Here is a 22,825-nt window from a genome sequence, read left to right on the forward strand (position 1 = left end):
CAAAGTCCAGACAATAATAATGTTTGTGGTAAATATTATTGTTAGGTATGTAATTAGGGTAAAATCAATATAATTTGGAAATCAGAGAAATGAATAAATCATATTTAACACTGTAAGAGGAGGGGGGGAAGAAGTAATTTAACTTGGGAGAAAGAAGAGTCCTGTTCAATGAGCTGATGAACCCATATTAATCCTTTCTCTTGCTGAACCTTCTAAAAATAGTTCTGTTGTTTATCTTAATGAGTTTGTTAAACCATATAGAGGAGTGGAGAATTTGTCTATGTGAGAAGCAAGTTATATAAATAGGTTGTAGTCTGCAACAATTCTTAAGGATGGGAGAGACATTAAGGTTTTTGAGAGAAAGTCAAAAATTCTTGGAAAAAAAGGATGAATAATAGAAGCTTCCAAGGTTACCCAGAGGAGAAGCAGAGTCATCATTGGATAAAGAAAAACATGCATGTTTTATAACAAAAACATTGTATGGTCTGGAAAATTGATACCACCCAGGTGTTTAGGATGTTTAGGCTTTTGAATAGACATAGAAAGTTTTGTGTTTTTCCATAAGAAAGCAGAAAGGATAGAATCAATTTTTCTAACTAATAAGAAGGGATTTTAATTGGAATGGTGGAGAAATAAGAGTACTAAAGGTACTAAATCATTTTCTTAGGATCTAACCTACCCTACCAGGATAAAAACAAAGGATTCCATCAGTTTGTAAGGGAAATTAATGTTCGAAGAACTACTTTCTTATTAGGAGAATGTCTCTCATCAGGTCAGTGAACCAAAGACAGAGGTATTTGATTTTATCCAAATTCAATGGAAATGAGAGGAAATAAAATCTATGGAAAACACATAACATACACTTACCCTGTAAGTAGAAATGTTTCACATTTATCAGCATTTAATTTACATCCTGAAAGAAAGTCAAATTTACTGACTATTTTTAGAAAAAATGGCAAAGAGGACTGTGAATGTGACACAAACAAAAGAATATCTTCTGCATAAAAATAAAATTTTGTCTGTTTATCACCATATTGGAATCCATGGGTGTCTTGATTCTTTCTAATATTAAATAAGAAGGTTCCAGTGCTAGGATGAACAATAGAGGTGGCAGAAGACAACCCTGTCTGACTCCATGATGAATTGAAAACTTTGAAACTATTAAACCATTTACAAATATAGAAGCTCTAGGTGAAGAGTATAAAAGAGAAACTGGATTAATAAACTTTGGTCCAAATCAAGTGAGAGTAGAGAAGATAAAAGGCCAGTTCATATGATTAAATGCTTTCTCTGCGTCTTAGGAAATGGCTGTTAAAGAGTATGTTGAAGAACTTAGGTCTACTGAGGATGTTAAAAAATAGTTTAGTATTATCAGGAATTTGATGATATTTGATAAATCCAGATTTTTCTCTTCCAAATAAGGGACTTATTACGAGGCTGGTGGTCCGAAGACCGCTAGCCTTGAGGTGGTGGTCAGACTGCCGTGGCTGTGGTGGTCCGACTGCCACCTTAGGAGGTTGGTGGGCAGACCTGCCAAACTACCACCATCCCTTCCAGGATCAGTGATCCTGATGTAGGTTCTGGTTGCAATCAGCTGAGTTCAGCGCCAACCTGCTGATTACAACCTTGTTCTCCGCCAGCCTTTCCATGGCAGTTCCACCACCATAAAAAGGCTGGTGGAGAACAAGTGCACGGAGCTACACAGGGGGCCCTCCACTGCCCATGGTATGGGCAGTATAGGGGTCCCCCTGCCCAGCACCCTTGAAATGCTCCACATTCCAAAGGTCCTGGTGTACCCTGCATGCGCCAGCATTGCCACCAGCTCAATTATGATCCAGGAACAATGCTGGTACATCTTTCCCACTGGGCTGATGAGCAGGAACCTTTGTTCCCGCCCGTCAGCCCAGTGGGAAAGTTGTGATAGGGCTGGAGGGGAGACAGCCACCTCAATGGCAGTCTCCTCACCATGGGTCTGGCAGTCGGATTTTCCGACCACCAAACTAGTAATCAGTCCATAAATGAGGGAGTAGATGATCTAGACGTAGCACAAGAATTTTTGTAAAAAAAAATAAAATTTGTGTTAACAAGGGAAATCTGTCAATATGTTATGCATAATTTTTTGTCCTTGGGAATGAGACAAATTTAAGGTATCTTGAAAGAAGCCCCTAGCCGAATTCAGGTTTATAAAATAAGTGAATTGTAAATAGAATTCTGGAATTAGAATTTTTGAGAAATGCCTATAAAATTTTATAGGGAAGCCATTGGAACCTGGGGCTTTTTCCTTCTTAATGGAATGCATAGCTGTAAGGATGTCTTGTGAGGAGATAGCTTCTAAAAAATCAAAACCAATATCAAGGTTAAAACTTTTCTTGACAAAGGGTAAATAATGGAAAATATTCTCTGGAGTAGGAGTTGATTCAGGAGGCTTGAGAAATTCTGTTAAAATATCATTATTTTTATGCACTATAATCCTGTCATCTCACAAAATCAAGCCACTTTTCTCATGGTCTTCCATTATTTTAAGATAACTAGAGAGAAGCTCCCCAGCCTTATTTTGCCCGCAATTATATTTAGCACTCAATTTAAGGAGATATCAAGCACCATCTTTTGAAGAAAGCTTATTGAACTCAAATCTGGCTTTGACTAAAACATCCAAACAAGTCTTGGAATTAGATGTATAATATGTAAGCTCTTGATGTATTCCGTTATCTGAAAAAGCTTTTGAGTGGAGATTTTCCTGTTTTAGCAACAGAGAATGAAATCTCTAGAGGCAGCTTTGAAAGTATACCATATAATGTGTGGGGTTACATCAGAAGATTCATTATTCTGAAAAAAAACTCAATAGCAACATTTTCAAAACATTGTGTGAAAATTGGGTCTAATGTTAAAGAATTGTTAAAATGGCAACATTACTTACTATGAGCTACAGGAAGAAGATCCAAATCTAATGTGACAGGGGCATGATCCGGTATCAATATAGAGCCAATATCCGCATTTATAATATACTGTGGAAGAGTATTGGAGACAAACAAATGGTCAGTGTTGGATTTTGAACAATGTACACAAGAAAAAATTGTGTATTAGGCAGAGGCCGGGGCAGAGGAAGAGGCAGGCACAGAGAAAGAGGGAGATGCGTACAATGGTCTAAGGAAGAACCACAGATAACCAGATGCAGAGGGAGGGACTAAAACAAAACAACCTAGTGGTCTATTTATCCCAGCGGGCTTTCACAGATGTTAAGAAACAGGCCCTTACCAAAGGCTTTGGTTTTGTACCCACCCCCAGAGAGGATTTTTTTTCATCTACATTGTGAACTCACACAGTTGTTTCAGGAAAAATCATCTTCATCTGTTTTTTCAAGACAAACCGATCCAGACCTCTTCCAGGGATACTGACTTGAGGAATCCCTCCACTTTCACCCCTTCAGCCTACATGGTACCATGCAAGATCCTCACCTTTGAAAAAGCTGTCCTAAATGACGTCAATAAACTACGTCCAAAATGCCCATTTGAGAATATCTCCACAACAGAGAGAGAGGTCTTGCACAGTCTAACGTAAGAGCCTGATATCATCATCAAACCCGCAGACAAAGGCAGTGCCTTGGTAATATTGGATACAGCTACATATCGACAAGAATGTCTGCACCTGCAGAGTGATACCTTCTTCTATGATCCCATACCCCAGGACCCCTCTGCAAGTAAAGAAGAAAATATGGACCATGATTGAAGAAGTGAAAGCAAGTGAGTGGATAACTCATAAGTAGGTGTCAAGCAATAACCTGTTGAGAGAAAGAGAGAGAGAGCAAAAAAAAAAAAAAAAAAACTACAGTTCCGGATCCGAACGACTGGTGATGGTCCATGAAGCTCTGCGATTTCCTATGATAAAATACATCAGTCAAACAGCTCATAACACGTAACCGTGTATATACTAGTCTCTGACTACGATGTGCAAGCTAGGTGTACCTGTTAGGTTCCCCTTTCCTGCTTTAGATGGCTCTCCCTCTCTCTGGGAAATTCACAATACATTGTTTTTATGATAATTGCACAAAAGAATTTCTTTCCTGCGATATGTAGCAAGCATCAACTATAAACGTTATTACGCGACTAGCTTAATCTTTGACGAGAAGCAGATCTGTTTTTACTTTCTCTCCTCATACTGTGCTATCCTAAAGGGGCTATTAAAAATAAGTTCTCTCTAAACACTTTGAGCCGGCACAATAGTAAGACCCCCCCGGCCATGCCACTGGGGGGCAGTCAAAATATTAGTGTACATAACGTATGTAGAACTTGGCTGTTTCCTGACGGGTCCTACACGTGTTAGACTACACAATGCACTTATGGTGTCTTTGGAAATCACTCAAATTTGGACATCTTTTGAAGATTTAGTTATGCTAGACTGTAGGTATGCATGACAATTCTCGTTATTCTCCATCATGTGACATATTTGACGCTTTAACTTTTTGCCATTTTAGTTTTGCAGTAGTCCAACGGTCCGTTTATCTTGAAGGGAACCCTGCCCCTACTTTAGGAGAGCAAGACATGTGCCGGAACAAAAAATACAAGTCTTGGAGTGACTCTATGCATGATCTTGATGATAGGGATATCACTAGGGGGGGTCATTATGTGTGCGCATGTTTGGGGGTGTGAGTGCGTGTATGTTGAGTTGTGTGAATGCATGTGTGCATGTATGTAAGGGTGTGCAGATGTGTGTGTGAATGGATGAATGCATGCGTGGATGAATGTTGGAATGGGTGTGTGTATGCATGTGTGCATGTGTGAAGGAAGGGGTGTGTATGAAGGGGGGGTTTGGAGAGGAAGGGGGTGGAGGAGAACCTGTGGAGGGGGAGGGGGCAGGGGTGGGGAAGACCCCTATCAGTGACAGGGAAGAGATTCCCTGTCAGATTCCCTGTCACTGATAGTGCCTACTGCCATGGATTTCGTGGCAGTAAGGAGGCCACGAAAACCATGGTGGTAGGTGGGGTCATAATCCCGCAGGTGGGCAGGTGACGGCCGCCGGCCTGGATATTGATGTCTCCAGTCCGGCGGCCATTACCACCATGGTGGTTGGTGTGGTACATTGGCAGTTTGGCCGAAGCCAAACCACTAATGTCATAATATGGAGGAAAGTACCGCCAGCCTGTTGGCAGTACTTTCCTCCATATTCCTGCTGACCACTGGGGTCCTAATGACCCCCTAAGTCATTAGACGTGGGTGCATGCTATTACTGTGTGCCTTTGATTTAAAGTTAATTGACTATTGTATTCATGACTTTTACGTATTTGTTTCTTTCAGGTGTAACTTAAATATAGGGTATCTGGGCTAATACGTAAGCCTCTCCTTTTTTTACACCTTTTTTCACACTTATAGACGCACTTAGGGTCTCCATAGTGAGAACTAGGCTTTAGTTGTTGGTCCTGATAAAATGCCACTTGATCTGTAGAAACTTTTTTGAGGTGTGAAACATGTTGACCTATGCAAAGGAATAGAAGAGAAGATTCTTCTTCCCTCACATTCTTTTACAGGGAGTGCAAGAACATTATTGTGGCAGTACTCCACTTTCTGGTTTTTAATCTTGACATGGACCCTACAGATATAATAAACATATTAAGTTAGGGGTTCTATAGTCAATTTAAAAATTCAATTTCCAGGCCCTCACTTTCTTTATTCACAGGGTTAGTACATCCCTGTGCTCAATCGAAAGGCATCATTCAAAAGATCTTCAGCAAAGACCCCCCTGCGAGACCTGTTGGACATCAGAGTACTGTTCCAACGAGGAGCAGGCCCAAGGATGAAGCGTGCCACCTATTTAGGTGTGTGAGGGTCTTCGTTTCTACCTATAGAAGTGCCTAGATTGATGTGTCTTACCTAGGGGTCCTAGTTGGATCTCGCCTTCAGAACCATATACCTTCATGTGATAAGAAAAAAATGTACATTTTACCTAGAGTAGCATTGCAAAGTCTCCAAGTATCAATTAAAGATATTTGCCTAATGGTGAATGTGAATTGGGACTGCATAGTGGATGGAATAAAAGTAGTTTTGAAATTCTGATCAATAAATTGATCCATGACCATATTACAATTTCCACCAAAAATTAAATAATTATCAGTAATTGACACCAATTCTTTTATTTGAGAAGACGATGGATGATGAGATGAATGGCCACATCTGTGTGCCCATTAGATATTTAATAAAGGGGAGCTTGGCATGTCAAAAAACCTTCAGAATAAAGGTTTGAGGGTCTGGGCCTTCCGTCCCTTCCACGAGACCATAAATGCAAAGGTTGTTTCTTCTATTTCAATTTTCCAAATCCTCAGCGTGTTTTTTTCAAGTGCATCATCTCCGCTTGGAGATGTTGAAGATACTGTAAAGTATCTTGGAGGTCACTGATATTTTGTTCCACTTGTGAAACTGTTCTCCATAAGTGAACACTTATCATCTAAAAGCTGTAGTGTTGTATTGGTTTCTTCCATAAAGGATTTGAGGGCTTGAACTTCTTCAAGCAAAAGTTCCATTGAAATGAAAATGGGGGGTTTAATGGGTGATGTAGGGTCTTTTTTGCTCTTTTGTGAATAGATATTTTGTTTGAATTACATTTGCTGAGGAAGAAGAAGAAGAAGCAGAATCCTGAAGAGCACCTGTGTGACCCTCCGGTATCTAAAAAGGAGTTAAAAGTAGCAACTGCTAGGCTATTGGAAGTTAAAGGTGAAGCAGCGAATGGATATTTCGATTGCTGGTTTTCCCCATAAGGCAAAAGTGCATGTAAAAGATAAATAGAGGGCACGGTAATTAATAGACAAAAGCAGCCTGACTGAAGAAAATATTATTGAAGAGTAACAGCCAATGATTTATTTAAATATTACAAATTCATTGCCTAGTATGTGCAATTACAGGAAGATATTAGTCATTGTGAGGCCGAATACTGAGTGGACTCACTGCCGTTCATAAAACCAAAACAGCGGACGCAGCAGTTCCGTCAGCCTGCTCGTCCGTCAGCAGAAGGTCATTAGCAGAAAGAGAGTAGCAGTGGCATTTATGGTGAGCCAGTGGAAGGGGAAAAGGTCTCCCAGCACTTCCTTCTGTCCCAGTGTTCATGAATTTCTCATAGGTAGGAACGGCCCGATTCCCTTCCGTGGCTGCACTGGAGCTCTCTTAAATGGTGGCCATCTCCGTCTGGCACCAAGCCATGCCCTGCCAACATAACTTGAAGGAGGAGATAAAGGTACCGTGACTTGAAGCTTAAGTTGGGAACTCATATTTGTATAATGTGCAGATTTGCATTAATATTTAAGTTGCTAAAAGTGTTTTTAAATTGCATGGTTTATGTCTGTTTGTGTTTGTTTATAGCAAACATTGTTATATCTGAAATGCACAAAAAGCATACTGAAGATAAATTCAATTGAATCCCAAATCAATTTCAGCTTATTTTCAGACGTTTTTGAATTGGCGAGTATCTTTCTTCAGAGTTGTACATCCATATATGGACTGAAAATCACCAGTGATTTCCAGCAACATCGTTCACGTTAGTGCAGTCTTGCAAATAATAATTAAAATATCATGCAATTCTACCTTAACGAAAATGGCAATATTGTGTCAAATCCACCCATCAACGGAAATTCCTACCAAGTCCAACATGCCAAAAATAGGAAAGATGTGTTCTCACATTGTAAGGGCACAGTTCATCTTTTGCTGCTGTAAAAAGTATGTACCTTTGTTGTACCTCATATCCATGTTTCACACGTGTCACTCATGTTTCTTCTTTCCCACAGGAGATATCCTCGGTCCATCTATTAATGGTTTGGAGAGATTAATTCAGATGCCTTACGGTTGTGGTGAACAGAACATGATCAATTTTGCTCCTATTATTTATATATTGGATTATCTAACCAAAACAAATCAGCTGACAAATGAAATTGAACAACAATCTATTCTATTTTTAAAAGAAGGTAGGTATTTTCTTAAAGTATATTTCATTGATTTTTATACTCTGAAGTTAGATGTGTCGGGTGTATCATGTCTAATGTATAAAAGAGTTGTTTTTTTGAAAACACTGATTTTTGGCATACTGTGCGACACTGCTAACTTCTTTCACTATGGTAATTTGGATGCCTGAAACCCTCTCTCTGTTGTTGATCTTTAAAGCAAAAGTATTGATTTCATTCAACATGTTTTTGGAGATAGATGCATGCTTAGCAATCTACCACTTTATAGTGAGAAATGTAAGTAACATTCTTATTCTGAATTTGTGCTGCATCCTCAGCTCTGAAGTGTGCTATTTGTGTACAAAGCCATTTCCCTTTGAGCATATAGAGGCTTTGTGATGTAGAAAATGAATGTTCCTGGACATTGTGCCAGACCCAAATCATTATAATTTTTCACTGCATTCTCTCTAGAACTGACTGCAATGTGCCCCTTCCTCATCCCTCGCCTTCATTGACTAAACTAAATCAATCGTATGGCTGTTTAAAGGAATGCTGTTTTAGGTATGCCAATAGTTCTTCTGTAATTCATGTGACTTTAGCTCAATAGTTGTATAAATCTGAAGAGTTCTTAAGAGCCCAGGCCCTAGCCCACAAGTCCAGTATTCTGAGGCTAGGTGATATTTATCACGTCTTCTAAATAACAATATTTTTGCCTATGTTATTTATTGGGTGTGATAAATAGCTCCTATTCTGAGCTATGTGGGGAATTACATGCGCATGTTGGTGGTTAATGCACCAAAATCTGCATGGTATGGTAAATACTTGACACTTTTTACCCTGAGGAATGTAGGCAGGTTAGACCTGTAGAAATGTAATGAAGGGCGAGGTATTAAATGCACCTGGTAATTACTGGGTGTTTTAAATATTACCCGACTTGGAGTTCTGACCCCTGCGCAAACAGAGGTTTATGCAGGGGTCTGAAAATTCCAAGCAACTCCCAATCAGGCCCCAAGTGTGCAAACATACTCTGCAAAATGCTAGGTCTATTTCTATTTCCTCTGACTTGTGGGATCATGGATAGGGATGAACCAATGATAATTCCTAAATGCAATACCTCGAGGAGGTTTTTTGTGGCATTCCTAGTTCTTCACACCAATTTGTTTGTGTTTGTAGTTTTTTCATTACCCACATTTTAGGATTTTTGTTTTTGAGGCTTTGAGGTGGTCACATGTTCTCCAATGTCTGAATATGAAGCAGTTACATCATTTTGAGAGCCAGAGGTAATTTTGTTTATCCCATTTAAGCATTGTCTGGGTAAAGTCAGCATAATTGTAACATGTGAGATTGAAAGAATTGATTAGTCTTGGGAGTGAATTATTTAGCCATTGAGCAAAACCAATGAAATAACTGAACCGTGGAAAACTCCTATCTCAATGCTGTATGGTTTGAAGGGGACTGGATGAAGGGGTGTGGAGGTGACAGGGCTGTTTCTCGAAGTTGCTCCAGTCAAGGATATGTCCTGTAATACCCATATCATTTAGGGCCTGATGACCACATTACAAGTTGGCAGGCCTCACCACCAACCGACCGCGGTCTCCACCAGGATCTAAGATCCTGATGAGGTGACGGCAGTCTTGGTTGTACTCAGCCAGGGTGGCATAGAACTCAGCACTGTCCTGCTGATTACAACCTTATTCTCCGCCAGCCTTTTCATGGCAGTTTCCACACTATGAAAAGGCTGGCAGAGAACAAGGGCAGCCCCCCCCCCTTCCCAGCAGCACCTGAATGTGCAGTCTGCTTTGATTTTTTCTTTTAGGTAGGCAATGGGGTGTTTGTCTTTAGCATGTGGCCATGATTTATGATGGAAGGACTGGGACGAGGGAGCGAGGAGATGACATACGAAATTCTGCCAAGCTTTACAGCTGAGTATGCAGACAGGGATTTCATATTTTCCAAATTTACCATACCTTTTTATTAAATACAGTAGAGGCAAGGATCCCAGGCAAAGTTTCTAATCAACACAATATATCAAAATGTGGCTCCTTTTGATATGGCCCAACTCATTCTCTGTTTAGGACAGAATGTACATTGTGACATGCTCAAATGGGTCTTCCCCTTAAGAGTAAAAATCATAACATTGTTTGCATTTGTTAGTGTGGATACACATGCTGTGCATACTTCTGCCATTTAGTGTTAGGCTCAGGCATTTGTAAGGCAATTTACTTAGAACGAAGTCTTTGAATTCCAGAGATGCACTGTGACTCCACCCTGTGTGTAGCCACTGATTTCTTGTTAGATTGTTTTATTTTCTACCATCAGGTTTGGAGTTGTACTGTCAAGGCTCTGAGTTGTTTCCACACTCCCACTCGGGCTCAGACAATGAAGTATGATTCAGATGAATCTTGGGTAAAAACCTAAGGCATCCACTTATCCCTTGATGACAAGCTCCAGAGACCAGCTTAAAATTGACTTCTGACTGTTAAAGTCTTTGGCCTGCTGTTCTTACCCCTTTCCAAAAAGAGTGGTCAAAAAGAAGTCATAATGTTGTGTTTTCAGTGTATTTCAGGGGTGGAAGAATCTTACACCTGCCCCCTGCCCAGTCCAAAAACTTGTTACCACGTTAATTAGAAATATCATGAGTCCACAGTTTTATACACTTGCCTTTTTCATGGCAGGTTTTGTTTCCCTTTATTTTTAGGGTCGAGTGCTCAAGCGCTCTGGCCCCTGTTGTAATCTCTAACCACGCCCATGTCACACCATCAGTTTTGTTGGTTCGTGGGCTTGTCTTTTAAAATTCACTTCATTTCATTTGTAAAAGGCATGCAGACATCATGCCTTTTTCGGTGTTTAGCTGTCCTCTACAGCACCTTAACCTACTGAAAACATACGAGGCTCTATGTTTTCTGCATGGATTCTGGACTACTTTTTATTTTTATTTCCTGTGCAGCACATTCTTGCTGGGCAGTAGTTGAGCGCTTTGCATGATATTGACCTTCTTACATAGATAATTGCATAACTGCCGATATGTTTGACTGCAAGCAAACTTCTGTTTCCTTTTGTGTGCTCCTTCACGCTCATGGCGTGTCACTTTAAATCAGCTCAATTATGTAAAACTGTATTACTTTTCATTTTCAATTTATGTGGCAAGAGAAGTCTGGTTAGGATTTTACAACACCAATACCCCTCAGTCAAACAAATGCGAGACCCATTGCATTGCAACTGCTTGTTGTAATATTGTAGTAGTGTGATGAAATTTCCAGTTTGAGGGAGAGGCGGTGGTATGGATGAGGTGTGTGCAAGATGTCACTGCTTAAACCCTATTCTAAACTTGTGTGGGTCAAGGAAGTTGCTTCTGTGCTACCCTTGTGCTATCTTTTGCAGAAACAACAAAAACTATTACTTTGTGTAAACTATGGCTGTGCAAGAAGAAATATAAAGAATGATGATTCAATGTACTTTATAGATGTAAATCAGTCCCTCAGGCTCAGAAGTGCAAGGAGGTAGAATCATATATCAAATACTCCTCTGGGTGGCGCCAAAGCCTATGTTAAAATATAATGAACAATACGTGTGCAGACAGCTGCACTGTGAAGCCAGATCTATTATACAGAAAACCAGGAAATAGATGATCTTAATTTAAATTTAGAGGATCCAGAACAACTTCCAAGTCAAAATGAAAACTGCACCGCCCCTCTTGTAATTCAGAAAGGAGCTCACTACTTAGCACTTCAGAGTACACGATGTTTCTGCATTATAGGAACGCCCCCGCATCCCACAAAAAAGCATTTGCCTCTTGTAAATAATCCTAAATTGTATCTCTGGTCTCTTGCCACTATTTGTTGCTGAGTTGATCTCTCACTATGTTTGTGCTCTACAAACGCCCATACGTACATAGATGTAGTCGAACATCATGTTAGCAAAAAGGGTCAGTTCTATTACAGACTCTCTTACTTTCAGATTAGTTCTGTCTTGTTCATTATAATGCCATAATTATTGTGTTCTAAGGAGATTATACAGTTACCTGCTGGTTTTCCTCTTATTAGGTTACCAAAGAGAGCTTCTCTTCCAAAGAGAGGATGGTTCTTTTAGTGCGTTTGGAGCCTCCGACCTTTCTGGAAGCACATGGTAGGTGTTATGAATAACTTCTAGTCCTGTTGTGGCATTAATAACAGCATATGCTAATGATGTAACTCCCATAATACCTACTTCATTGAACACGCATTTATATATTTGCACAGTGATTTCTGAACATATCCACTAGAAGTGCTTTTAAAAACTGAATTTCTTTAACCAGTGGTCATTGTGCCGTATAATATATGCACACCTTTAAAATATAATTTAGGACTGTGTTTGCTCCAGGTTTGCATATATGGAATGTTTCATGGTGCTGACAGAGTAATGCACATTAATGATGGCTTCAGGCTGTAAAAGTGTATTTTCTACAGCCACCCTCATAGCAGAACTGACAATCACACAGCATCTTGACCAGGGTCAACACTGTGCCTTTCCGGGTAAAAATCTTCAGACTTGGATTTTGAGATGTGGTTCGGTCCTCAAGACAGATGGCAGCAGACAGCAGCAATCAACTAAAATCACGTGGCTGTTTCCTGTGAAAAGGAGGGTCTTAACTACCACGTGGAAAGGAGAAAAAAACTAGCCATGAAGATTCAGAGCAATATCCAGCAGATTGAGAGATGCATTGAGTCCCCAGGAGGAAGTGAGCTGCTCATGCACGTTGTGGCTTAGTGAACGAAACCAAGAACATTTGTATCATTAAGCAGGTTGATGACCTGCAGAGAGTATATCAAGACTGCATATGTGGTCAATGTGCATCATCTGATAGGCATTATCACACATCTGATGTTGTAGGAACCTAAATGAACCAACAACTGTTCTGTGTGTTTGTTGTGCAGTCAAACAATCGTCATGGAACTACCATTACCTCTGACCATTTTCCCTGCCACTGTGTAACTGTTTTATTGTATTCAGTGAAGGATGGTGTGATCTGGGAGAAAATATGATAATTCAAATAAATCCACATATGCAATAAAATAACCAAAATATATGAGTTCCATTCACCTCTAAAGATGAAACAAACCAAGGTTGCCCTCTTTTCCTGCTTTGTGACTTTCGATGATAAGTACCTTGAGGAAGTTTATCTCATATCTTTTTCGAATGGTCTTTCTAAGAAAATGCCTTTTTTTGCATAGTCACACCTATTTCTGTGAAATAATACTATTGTTTTTTTTGGGCACTATACACTGTGACCCTACTAACCAGGCCCGTGCATATGCTCTGACCCCTAAAAATGTGTTAAATTGGTTAAACTCTTAATTGGTCCATCTAACTTAACTATAATTCCCTTGAGTATGGTACCCATTTTCACCAGGGCATGTAAGTTAAATGTGACTAGTGAACTGTATCATCCATTGTGCCACCACTAAAGTGGCAAGCCAAGCATGTCTTCAGGCCTGCCCCTGCAAGCTGTGTGACGTTTTCAAAACTGCACATTAGACCTGGCAACATAAACATTTTGCCAGACCTAAACTGTTTTTTTTAATTCTTATAGGCAAGGTGCATGGTATTTAAGAAGCAGAACGTGTACATGTTTTACATGTCCTGGAAGTGAAAAATTTCCATAGTCCTTTTTCACCTTGGTAAGGCTGACTTTCCCATAGAAAAGCACCGGGTTACATTTCAACATCTTATAATACATACATTCATTTTGGGAATAGCTAGAATCATAATTCAAGGACGCAAACTATTAGTAATTTAGAATCCAATCTACTAGTAAAGTCAGTCACATTATAAATAACTGTTTTGAAAATGCCACTTTTACCAAGTTTGCTTTCTCCTGCATAAAGTCTCTGCTAGCCCTTTCTGAGTTAATCCTCAACTGTCACCTGGCAGCCTGCTGTGTGGTGTGAATTACTCCCACAAAAGGGCCTTGACTGAGAGAAGGTGTGACCTCCTCCTGAGAGGATGGCCTGGGGGATGTGCCCCCCAAATTCACAAGCTTCGTAGAAGCATCCCCATTCATAGACTGGTGTAGCTCTCACCATGCCTGCATCTGCCATTGCCCAAGTAGCCAGAGTGTCACCAATCCCTGTGGTAGAAAAACTGTACCAGAACAGAACTGGTTTCCAGCAGGGGTCTCATTACTCTAGAGCACACATCATCAGTGTGTCCAGAGCTCTGCACAAGGGAGAAAAGGTTCTGCCACATTTGTTTTAGCTAGAGAGGGGCACTGTGGGTTAGGTTACAGTAAAATACAAAATAACTGCTGAAAAATAAGGGTGAGGGCACCTCTGGGAACATTTACTCCATTGGTTAGGGAGTGACCAGGAGATTCCCTCAACCAGAGGCTGGCTCTTGGTATAAAAGTAGCATCCTCAGTTCCCTCTTCAGAATGCCTCTAGACCTGTGGAAGACTTATGAAGGACTGCACCTGCTATTTACCCTGTGGAGAAGTAGCCCAAGGGCTGGTCCTGCTCATCACTGGTAACCATGACAGAAGAGTGGACTCCAAGGTCTTGTAGGTTAGCCTCTTGTTCATCTCCAAGAACACCACAACTGCAGGAAACCCAAATCACTGCTGAATCTAGCAGACCAGTTCCAAATGTATTTTCCCACGGTCCTGCTGGTATTTTCTGAGAGAATAAGTCCAAACCAGACAAGGGGTGCCCAAAAGGTCCTGGAATGTTGTTTGCTGTTAGAATGTTAACTTTTCCTTAAAAAATTGGGGGGTGGGCACATAGAAACTTTTTCTGAACTTTTCACAAAAAGGTCCAGAAGCTACCATTGGCATTTCACCAATGCTGAACTGCCAGTCGGACCCAACTTGCTGACTCATGCTGCTGATAGGATCTCAGCATCCAGAAATGTTTTCTGAGTCTGAACGTTGAGGCATCCAGCAACTTAAAGCAGCACTCCGCCACTGATGACACCTTCCTGGGCCTGACCTTTAGACTTTGTCCACTCTGCATTTTCTCACCTTCGATGTTGAGAGCCTCAACCTGCCCATCACTTCTGAGGCTTCCACTGAGGTCTTTCATGGCAGCTGGCTGCTGTTCACAAGTCCCTATTCAGATCCAGCTGTCACTCTAACTTGCCACAATCTCATTTACGAGGATTTTCTCCAGAGAAAGACTAAATCAGAAGGTAAACTTTCCACCAGGATGAAACTGGTCCTTGTATCTGACCCACACTCCATCATAGTCAGCTTTAACTTTTGACTTTGGCATGGCATATCATGACCAGATACCCACAATTCTCACTTAACACCTTTTGGCAATAGAAACACCTAAAAAATTGAAACGCCAATTCCCTACTTAAATTTTTTTGTCATTTTGGTTTCTGTTTGTTCATTAAAATGTACTCTATATTTGTAAATTATAGTGGGATTTTCATGTAGTTGAAATGTTTTCTTTGTAACTGTTTTGCACTGATAAATGCTTTACACACATATCTGCTGAGTTAAGCCTGTCTGCTCTGTGCTAGAGCTACCAAGGTTTGAATTATTCAGACCTAGCTGGACCTAGTACAGAATTGTGATCTCCTCTAACTGACAATCCACTTTCTCACAATCTTCATTAGGTTCCTTTCATAAGACTGACTTTTCCTATTCAGGACAATGAGTGCTGCCAAACTTGCTACAAGATCACAACTGTTGAGTAATGTAATAAAAAACGCACACTCAGATGAAGCACCTCTAATGGCGATATGTTTATATCGACCTACAATTGTTGCTGTACAGAGTGCTATGTCAATAACATAACAGTTGTCCAGGCAACTGGGATGATAGGTACACTATTATTAGTTAATGAGGAAGTGCAAGGAGATGGGTAGGGCAGCTATTGTGAAAATGGTCTTTCTTCTACAATGGCTTTATCTCCTCCAGAATTTGATTATCCTTCTTGCCCATGGACTCTTCTGCAGGCTGGACAGCCTGTTTTTCTCACTCTGATCACCGAGAGGAGGCCTCTGTTCCAAAACACAATTGAGTTCTCAAAACCTCTCTTTGCCCTATCCACATTTTCAAATGTCTGTGTGCTGCCTCAGTGTGTGTGTGACCCATATACCCAGGTGCCTGAAACCTGTTTCCCTGTGAAACCCCACGTCCAGAAGTTGATTGGAAATCACTCCCCTTGGGAGGGTTGATCGGGAAACAAACATTTATTTAGAGACTGGATACTTTGCCAAAAGCCATTAGTAATCACGTCAGGAGTGAAACTGATTCTCCAGGAAATGTAAGCCAATGAATCATCAGCGTATAAGGAGACAATGTGATTGGAGCCACCTACCCGAATTCCCTCAAGGTTCCAGTTCCTTGCACAACAGCAGTGGGAGGGGTTCTGTGGCAAGTACGAAGAGGAGTGGCGACAGGGGCACCCCTGCTTGGTCCCCCTGCTACCTATCCATGCCACAGAAAGCTCCACATCCACTTTAACAAGAGTCGTACCCAAGCACAAAATTAGGGTCCAAATCCTATGCCTCTTAATACTGCCATCAGAAAATTCCACTCCACAGTATCAATCACCTTTTCTAGGTCCATGGAAATCAGCCTCATCTCACTCTCAGCCCCCAAGATTTCATGCAGCACATGAGTAAGTCGATGGGGTTAAATGTTGTACTGCATGACAGCATAAAGCCACAATGATCTTCGTGGACCAGTGGCTCTTTAGGTTATTGGCCCATTAGTAAGGCTTCTGTCATTTCTTCATTCATAGATGGCTAATTTTGAGATCTGGTTCTGCATTCCTAAGGCAACCTGCTTTGTGGTGCGTGTTTCATGGAACTGTGCATCATCTGAGCATAAGTGGTATCTGATGTTGTGGGTGCCAATGTTGTGTGCAAGTTTAGTTGGTGAAGGGCATCAGGAAGAGAGGAGATTCTTGAAGGACTCCATGGGTCATGTTGCAGCTTTGGGAAAGGAAGGGGCCCAGTTTGACATGTTGAGTTGGGTTTTGTAAAATGGGAAGTAAACCATGTTTGGCCTGCCCCTCTTATTCCCATAAACACATCTAGATGATCTACGAAATGCTTAACAAAAAGAACAAATGTCCATTGACTCTGGTTTTTAGGTGCTCTTAATGGATATTTATGAAATATGTCCTTTTCCATGCCAAAGGCTGTAGCCCAGGTCCTACCTTATATTTTTCCAGTCACCTTGTGCCTCACCCCATGACATTTAAACTTTCTTCCTCTTCTGTCAACCATCTTGTATGTTGACTCACCCCTCAGCAAGCATGTGCTATAATCCACCTTTTCATCCTACTTGTACCTCAAATGCCTCAAAGATGCACTTTACACCTCACTGCTTACTGTCTTCTTTCTACTTGTCCCCCTCTGGCCTGTACCTCATTCCCCTTGCTCGTCCATTTTATACCTTTGCCCATTTTCATATTTCCAGGGAAATGCCCATCTATTTGAATTATATAGAACCTAATTGGAAGACCTAAAAATAGTATGTAGCTAAGGAGGAAATATTTTTTGTGTGAAAATAAATGATGGTAGATTGCAGCAAGAATCATCAGATTTGTAGAAAATGGTCTGAACACAGTGGGTCTAATTCAGAAATTGCATTTTGTAATAAGTGAAGTACCACCACAGTAGTAAAAATCACATGCCACAAAATAAAATAAAAAAACCTACTGCCAGAGACCTGTCCCTCTGCCTCTTCTATCTTTTCTGTGTGGGCATCTCCACACATGTAGATATACATTTTTAGCAGTAAATGTTAGACAAACTGGGGGGAGTGATGGGAAAATGTACTACTAATTACTACCAAACGGGAGAAGTTTATGGAAATCTAAGAAGGGTTTTGGGAAGGCCATGCCAATGCATAATACACTGCCAAAAAGAGTAAGACTATTGCAGTTGAATGCAAGGTCAATTATGCCATGGCTTGGAGTAAGTCAAGTACCACACATGGTCAATCACTGGTCCTGCAACAAACTCTCATAGAAAACAGAAGACAGTGGAGACAGGGTGTTAAAATAACACCCAAAGGAACTAATTCTAAATAAATTATATTGGTTTGAAATTTAATGTGATAAATGTATTTTTAAGTGGTATTTCGTTTTTTTTTAATGAAAGGATTAATAAACTTAATTACAAAAATTAAACTTTTAAAATGTTTTTTACAATAATTACATATAACTTTTAAACAATTTTACTAAATATTAAATAAAAATAGCGATTCGTTGTTTCTCTTAGAAACCATTCAGTTCAAAAAGTCGTATTGTTTTCTGAGACCATGGGCAATTTAGCAAAATGTTCCATCTCTGCTCAAAGTTCTTGGATTTCTAAAACGCCCCAAACAAATTTGTGGTTTACTCACAAAGGTTTTTATGAAAACATGAAGTATTACTAGAGGAATCCTTGTTTACGTTCTCTTGGATGCCTTTGTAAATTAGCCTTTAAGCGTCCCAATTCCTTTTAGTGAAAATTCAAAGAGGGCACAGTCTTTTATATTTATACCAATTGTATATGAATATTCTTCTTTAATCTCCATTTTAGATATTTAGCGACCAATTCATAAACTATTTGAGAGCACTACAGGAACACTAATTTACATTCTCTAAAATGCCTTTGAAAATAGACTCCAAGTATTAGCTGGGACTGTGGTATTATTTAGGCAATCACTCCATTCTGAAGTAAAACTACTGCTTAGAATCTTTTTTTTTTAAATATCTGTTTATTGGCTTTTGCATAGACAGGTATGACAAAGTGCATCAGAGCTAGACAACACATTGATAACTTTCAGATAGATACAGAAAATAAATGGGAAACATCCTGCCATGGAAAACACAAGAAAAAAAAAAAAACACCAAAAACATTGATTACAGTTGGTCAGTACTAACAATAACAACCCAGTATGCATGAGGGTTCATTGTGTTAATCTTAGTTTATCAAATGTGTCTCCATCAACAGGATAACCCAGAGTCTGTGACAGCCCTTCAATGAACTGTTTATCACAATTTTATGATCTAACAACTGTAACAATCCAACTACGGTCCTTTCAAAGGGGAATGTTAACGTAGGGTAGCCAAGTACATATGAAACAATTTATTGTGTAGTAATACTACTGGGGGAAATGCTAGGGAGTCAAGATGGAGGGTGGTAGTGTAGTAAATTGCAGCTAAGGGCTGCACTTCTGGCTCGGTCCGTACAAAGCATCATACCTGGGATCCCCAAGATGTAAGCCCTGGTCAAGGTTCATTCGGTGTACTCCATTGGTTCCATTGGAGAAGCAGACTCCACCCCAGTAACTGTATCCGAATCATCCATCGGACATTCCCATATGCCCAATATCTCTGACCAAAGTCCTGCCAAAGGTCTCCTCTACACCCCCCATGTAACATCTTTAGGTAATGCTCTCTCCTCAGCTCCAGCCCACATCGCAACCTCTCTCATCTATTGTGCTAGCCCCAACGCACCAATGAAGTCCAGTATTTTGCTATGTCACGTTTAGCCAGTATCCAAGCCAGATCTAAAAATCTGGAACCCATTTTCTTATGACGTGGCCTAGGGAATAAGCCCAGTGAGCATATCTCTGTGGTGCATCGGAGGGCTCTACCCAAGGTATTATTGAGGCTGGTAAAAACCCCTCCCCAGGAGTTTTGGATCACTGTGCAATCCCACATCATATGCGCAAAGTCAGCATCTAGATGAGAGCAGCGCGGACAGGGCCTAGGGTCGCCCCCATAGATAACTTGTAGTCTATGTTAAATATATCATGTGACTATAGTTAAACAGAATATATTTCAGTCTACTATTTCAAGAGACTTTTTGTGGGTAGGCCAATATCTTCTGCCAATTAGTTTCCTAGACCTACTGCCCCATCAGCGCTTCCAATCTCCGTCTGATTGTTAGTAGGGGTTTCATAGATGACTGTAAAAGAGCTTGACATAGCCACGTTATCAAGTTTCTGACCAATCCCAAAGTCAGTAGACAGTGCAGTACTTGGTGTGCCTCAGGTTCCTGGAAAGTTCCAGGCCATAGTGTCCCAAAGTTATGAGTCAACGCATGATATGTTAGGAATTGGCCTGGTGGTAAACCATATTGTTCTATCAGATCCGCCAAGGAAAGGAACATTCCTTGTTTAACGCAATCTCCCAAAGTCTGGATGCATGCATCTATCCAGGGTGCCAGTTGGTTATGTGTGAAGAGGAGAGGTGAGTCACCATGTGGGAGGCCAACCAGAGGTAGTTTCCTCGTGTACGTGGAGGTCCCCAGAGAGCGGCAGTGGCATCTCCTTCAACTCCACATTGCCAGCTCGACTAACTGATCATGACAAGGGACAACCACTGACTGATTAGGCAGCCTTGCCAGTAGCACAGATTGATCAGTCCCCACTCCCCATAGTCCTAGCTTATGCGGAAGTGAACCATCCAACCACTGTGCAACCCACTGCTGCTGTGCTGCAAGGTAATATCGTTCAAAGTATGGGGCACCCAGACCCCCCTCCCCAGTGGGCTTCGGAGGATCTCTAATGAGACCCTACTTCGACATGCATCCCACAGTAGCTCCCACAAGAGGGAATCAGGTTGTCTGAACCAAGATGTTGGAACCTTGACTGGTAAGTCAGAGAAATAATATAAAAGTCTAAGTAACATTATCATCTTGGATAAGGAAATCCTTGCCATAATCTGTAATTTTAAGGATCTCCAGAAATGAACGCATGAGTGCAAAGACCTGAGTGCAGCACTCAAGTTAGCATCTAGCAGGTCAGTTGGGGAGTAGAATATTTTGATACCCAGATATTTGAATGTTATGGAGGACCAGGCCAGGCCCCTCAGGAGAATCAGCAAGTGCCCCATGTCCTGAAATAATGGGAACAGGTGTGCTTTGGCCACATTAACCTTTAAGCAAGAATACATTGCACATTTTGACAGTATTGAGCGTACAATTGGAGTGCTTGAAGGCCCATCTCTCAAATAAAGAAGCAGGTCATCTGCATAGAGGGAGGTCATGTATGATCCACCTCCCAGGATGAGTACATGATCAGGGGCTTGAAGTCGAAATAGGGCAGTGTGACAGGCTGAGTGCGTCTCGCCCGCACAGAATCGGGACTTGTGCAGTCTCTGCTCCTGCTATCCCCGACCTTCCTGACCTCCTTTCCGGTGATTGGGTGAATTCCTTTCCATCGTGGGCCAACGGGAGGACAAATACGGCAGCGCCAGCACTTGAGGGCGCGATTGTGGGAGGTGAAGAAGGAGACCTGGAGGACACCGACTCACAACAAGGAAGAGAAGAAGACGAGCAGAAGAGGTCCGAATACACTCCAGGACGAGAAGAAGATGAGCAGCCTGACCTAGAGAGAGAGAGAGACCAGTGGCCTGACTCGTGGAACTGTACATCCAGACGGGCCCCATCAACAAACCCGGAAGCCATAACAACGAACCCCGGAGAGGCGAAGCGCTCATTCCCGCCACGCTTCTGGAGAAGCGTGGCTCTATCAGGTGCATGGGACCGGTGGAATAGAGGAAGCCGGAAGGGGAGAAAGGGAAAGATAGGGGGGTAAGGTACTGGGAACCTTTTGTACTTTTTTTTGCACCGTTGCACCTTTGCGCCTTGGCACCTTTACACAAAAACATATAAATGAGATAGTACACTGGAGACTAAAACAGTGAGCACTTAGATTGTTAAGGAACAACTACATAGCACAAGACAGGAGAATTGTGGTACTGTGAAACAGAGACAAAGGAGGATAATAGGAAGAAGAGGCCTCCTAGGCAGTAAGGAACAAAAGGAACTGGAGACAGAGACAGATAAAACAGAGCCAACCGGATAACAGGCAAAGGAAGAAAAGAGAAGGGGAGTCAGGTCAGAAGAGAAGGTGGAAAACTAAGGGCAAAAACGGAAAAGACAGGACGACAAGGGAAGACAGGGAAAGGGCTAGACGAAAGGGACGTACTTACCATGGTATCTTTCTGTCTCTCCGTATGCGTTTTCCCGGAGAACCTGTGAGACGACAGAAGCCAAAGAGAAGATTGAGAAGGAGAAACCCATCCACAACCCCGTAAAGACCAGAAGGAAGAAGACAGGAGCAGAGCCAAAGCTCAGGAGAAGAGAACAGAGAAAGAGAGAGACTGTAACCCAAAAAAGCTATCTGAGAATAAAACCCACATAGCTCCCCGATAACCGACTCCTGAGTATTCAATATACACCGAGAGCGTCACAGGCAGCCAGCAGTTCAATGACTAACGTGAATTGAAGCGGCGACAGTGGACACCTCTGTCTGGTGCTTCTATAAATCTTGTATTGGGGGGACCCCATGGGTCCAGTTTTAACTCTGGTGACAGGGCGCGCATACAACAATCAGACCCAGTTTACCCATGTGTCACCAAGTCCCATCTGTGTCATAACAGCAAATAAGAAGTCCCAGTCAATGGAATCAAATGCGTTTTCAAGATCAATAGACATCAGGGTGGCACCCGGGTAGCATAGCGATTCCAGGTGATATATGAAATGACCTATGGATATTCAGAGAAGTGTCTCTCATCAGGATAAATCCGTTCTGGTCTGGGTGCCCCAATGCTTGCATGTGAGGCGCTAGTCGCATGGCAAGTTTCTTACTCAGAATCTTAAAATCCATGTTGAACATGGATAAGGGGCGAAACTCTGATGCCGGTACGGCCAGCTCAGAGGTCTTGGGAAGTGGTATCACCAAAGCTTCCCTTGTGAAGTCATGCAGTGTCCCCAGCCGGAACAAGTCCTCCTATATTGTCTGTAGTTTGGGGGCCAGTTTGGAAGATAAGGCAGCAAAGCGCTCCACTGGCAACTCATCTGGGCCCGGCGTTTTCCTATCAGCCATCTCCTTGATAGCTGCTCATATTTTCTTGACCATCACCGGGCCTCCTAGGGCCTCCCTAGCCTCAATGTCAATTGAATGTAACGGAA

General features: G+C 41.5%; 1 protein-coding gene across 1 annotated transcript in view; it reads left to right on the forward strand.

Moving 5' to 3' along the window:
- LOC138296505 (CD109 antigen-like) overlaps positions 1–22,825 on the forward strand; it is a 775,136-nt gene that overhangs the window by 501,174 nt on the left and 251,137 nt on the right. Inside the window, exons 23-24 of the mRNA XM_069235676.1 lie at positions 7,766–7,942; positions 11,962–12,043. Coding sequence (XP_069091777.1) covers positions 7,766–7,942; positions 11,962–12,043 — 259 coding nt within the window. The remainder of the gene's footprint in view (positions 1–7,765; positions 7,943–11,961; positions 12,044–22,825) is intronic.

The sequence above is a fragment of the Pleurodeles waltl genome, chromosome 5, assembly GCF_031143425.1.
Source record: "Pleurodeles waltl isolate 20211129_DDA chromosome 5, aPleWal1.hap1.20221129, whole genome shotgun sequence".
Classification (NCBI taxonomy): domain Eukaryota; kingdom Metazoa; phylum Chordata; class Amphibia; order Caudata; family Salamandridae; genus Pleurodeles; species Pleurodeles waltl.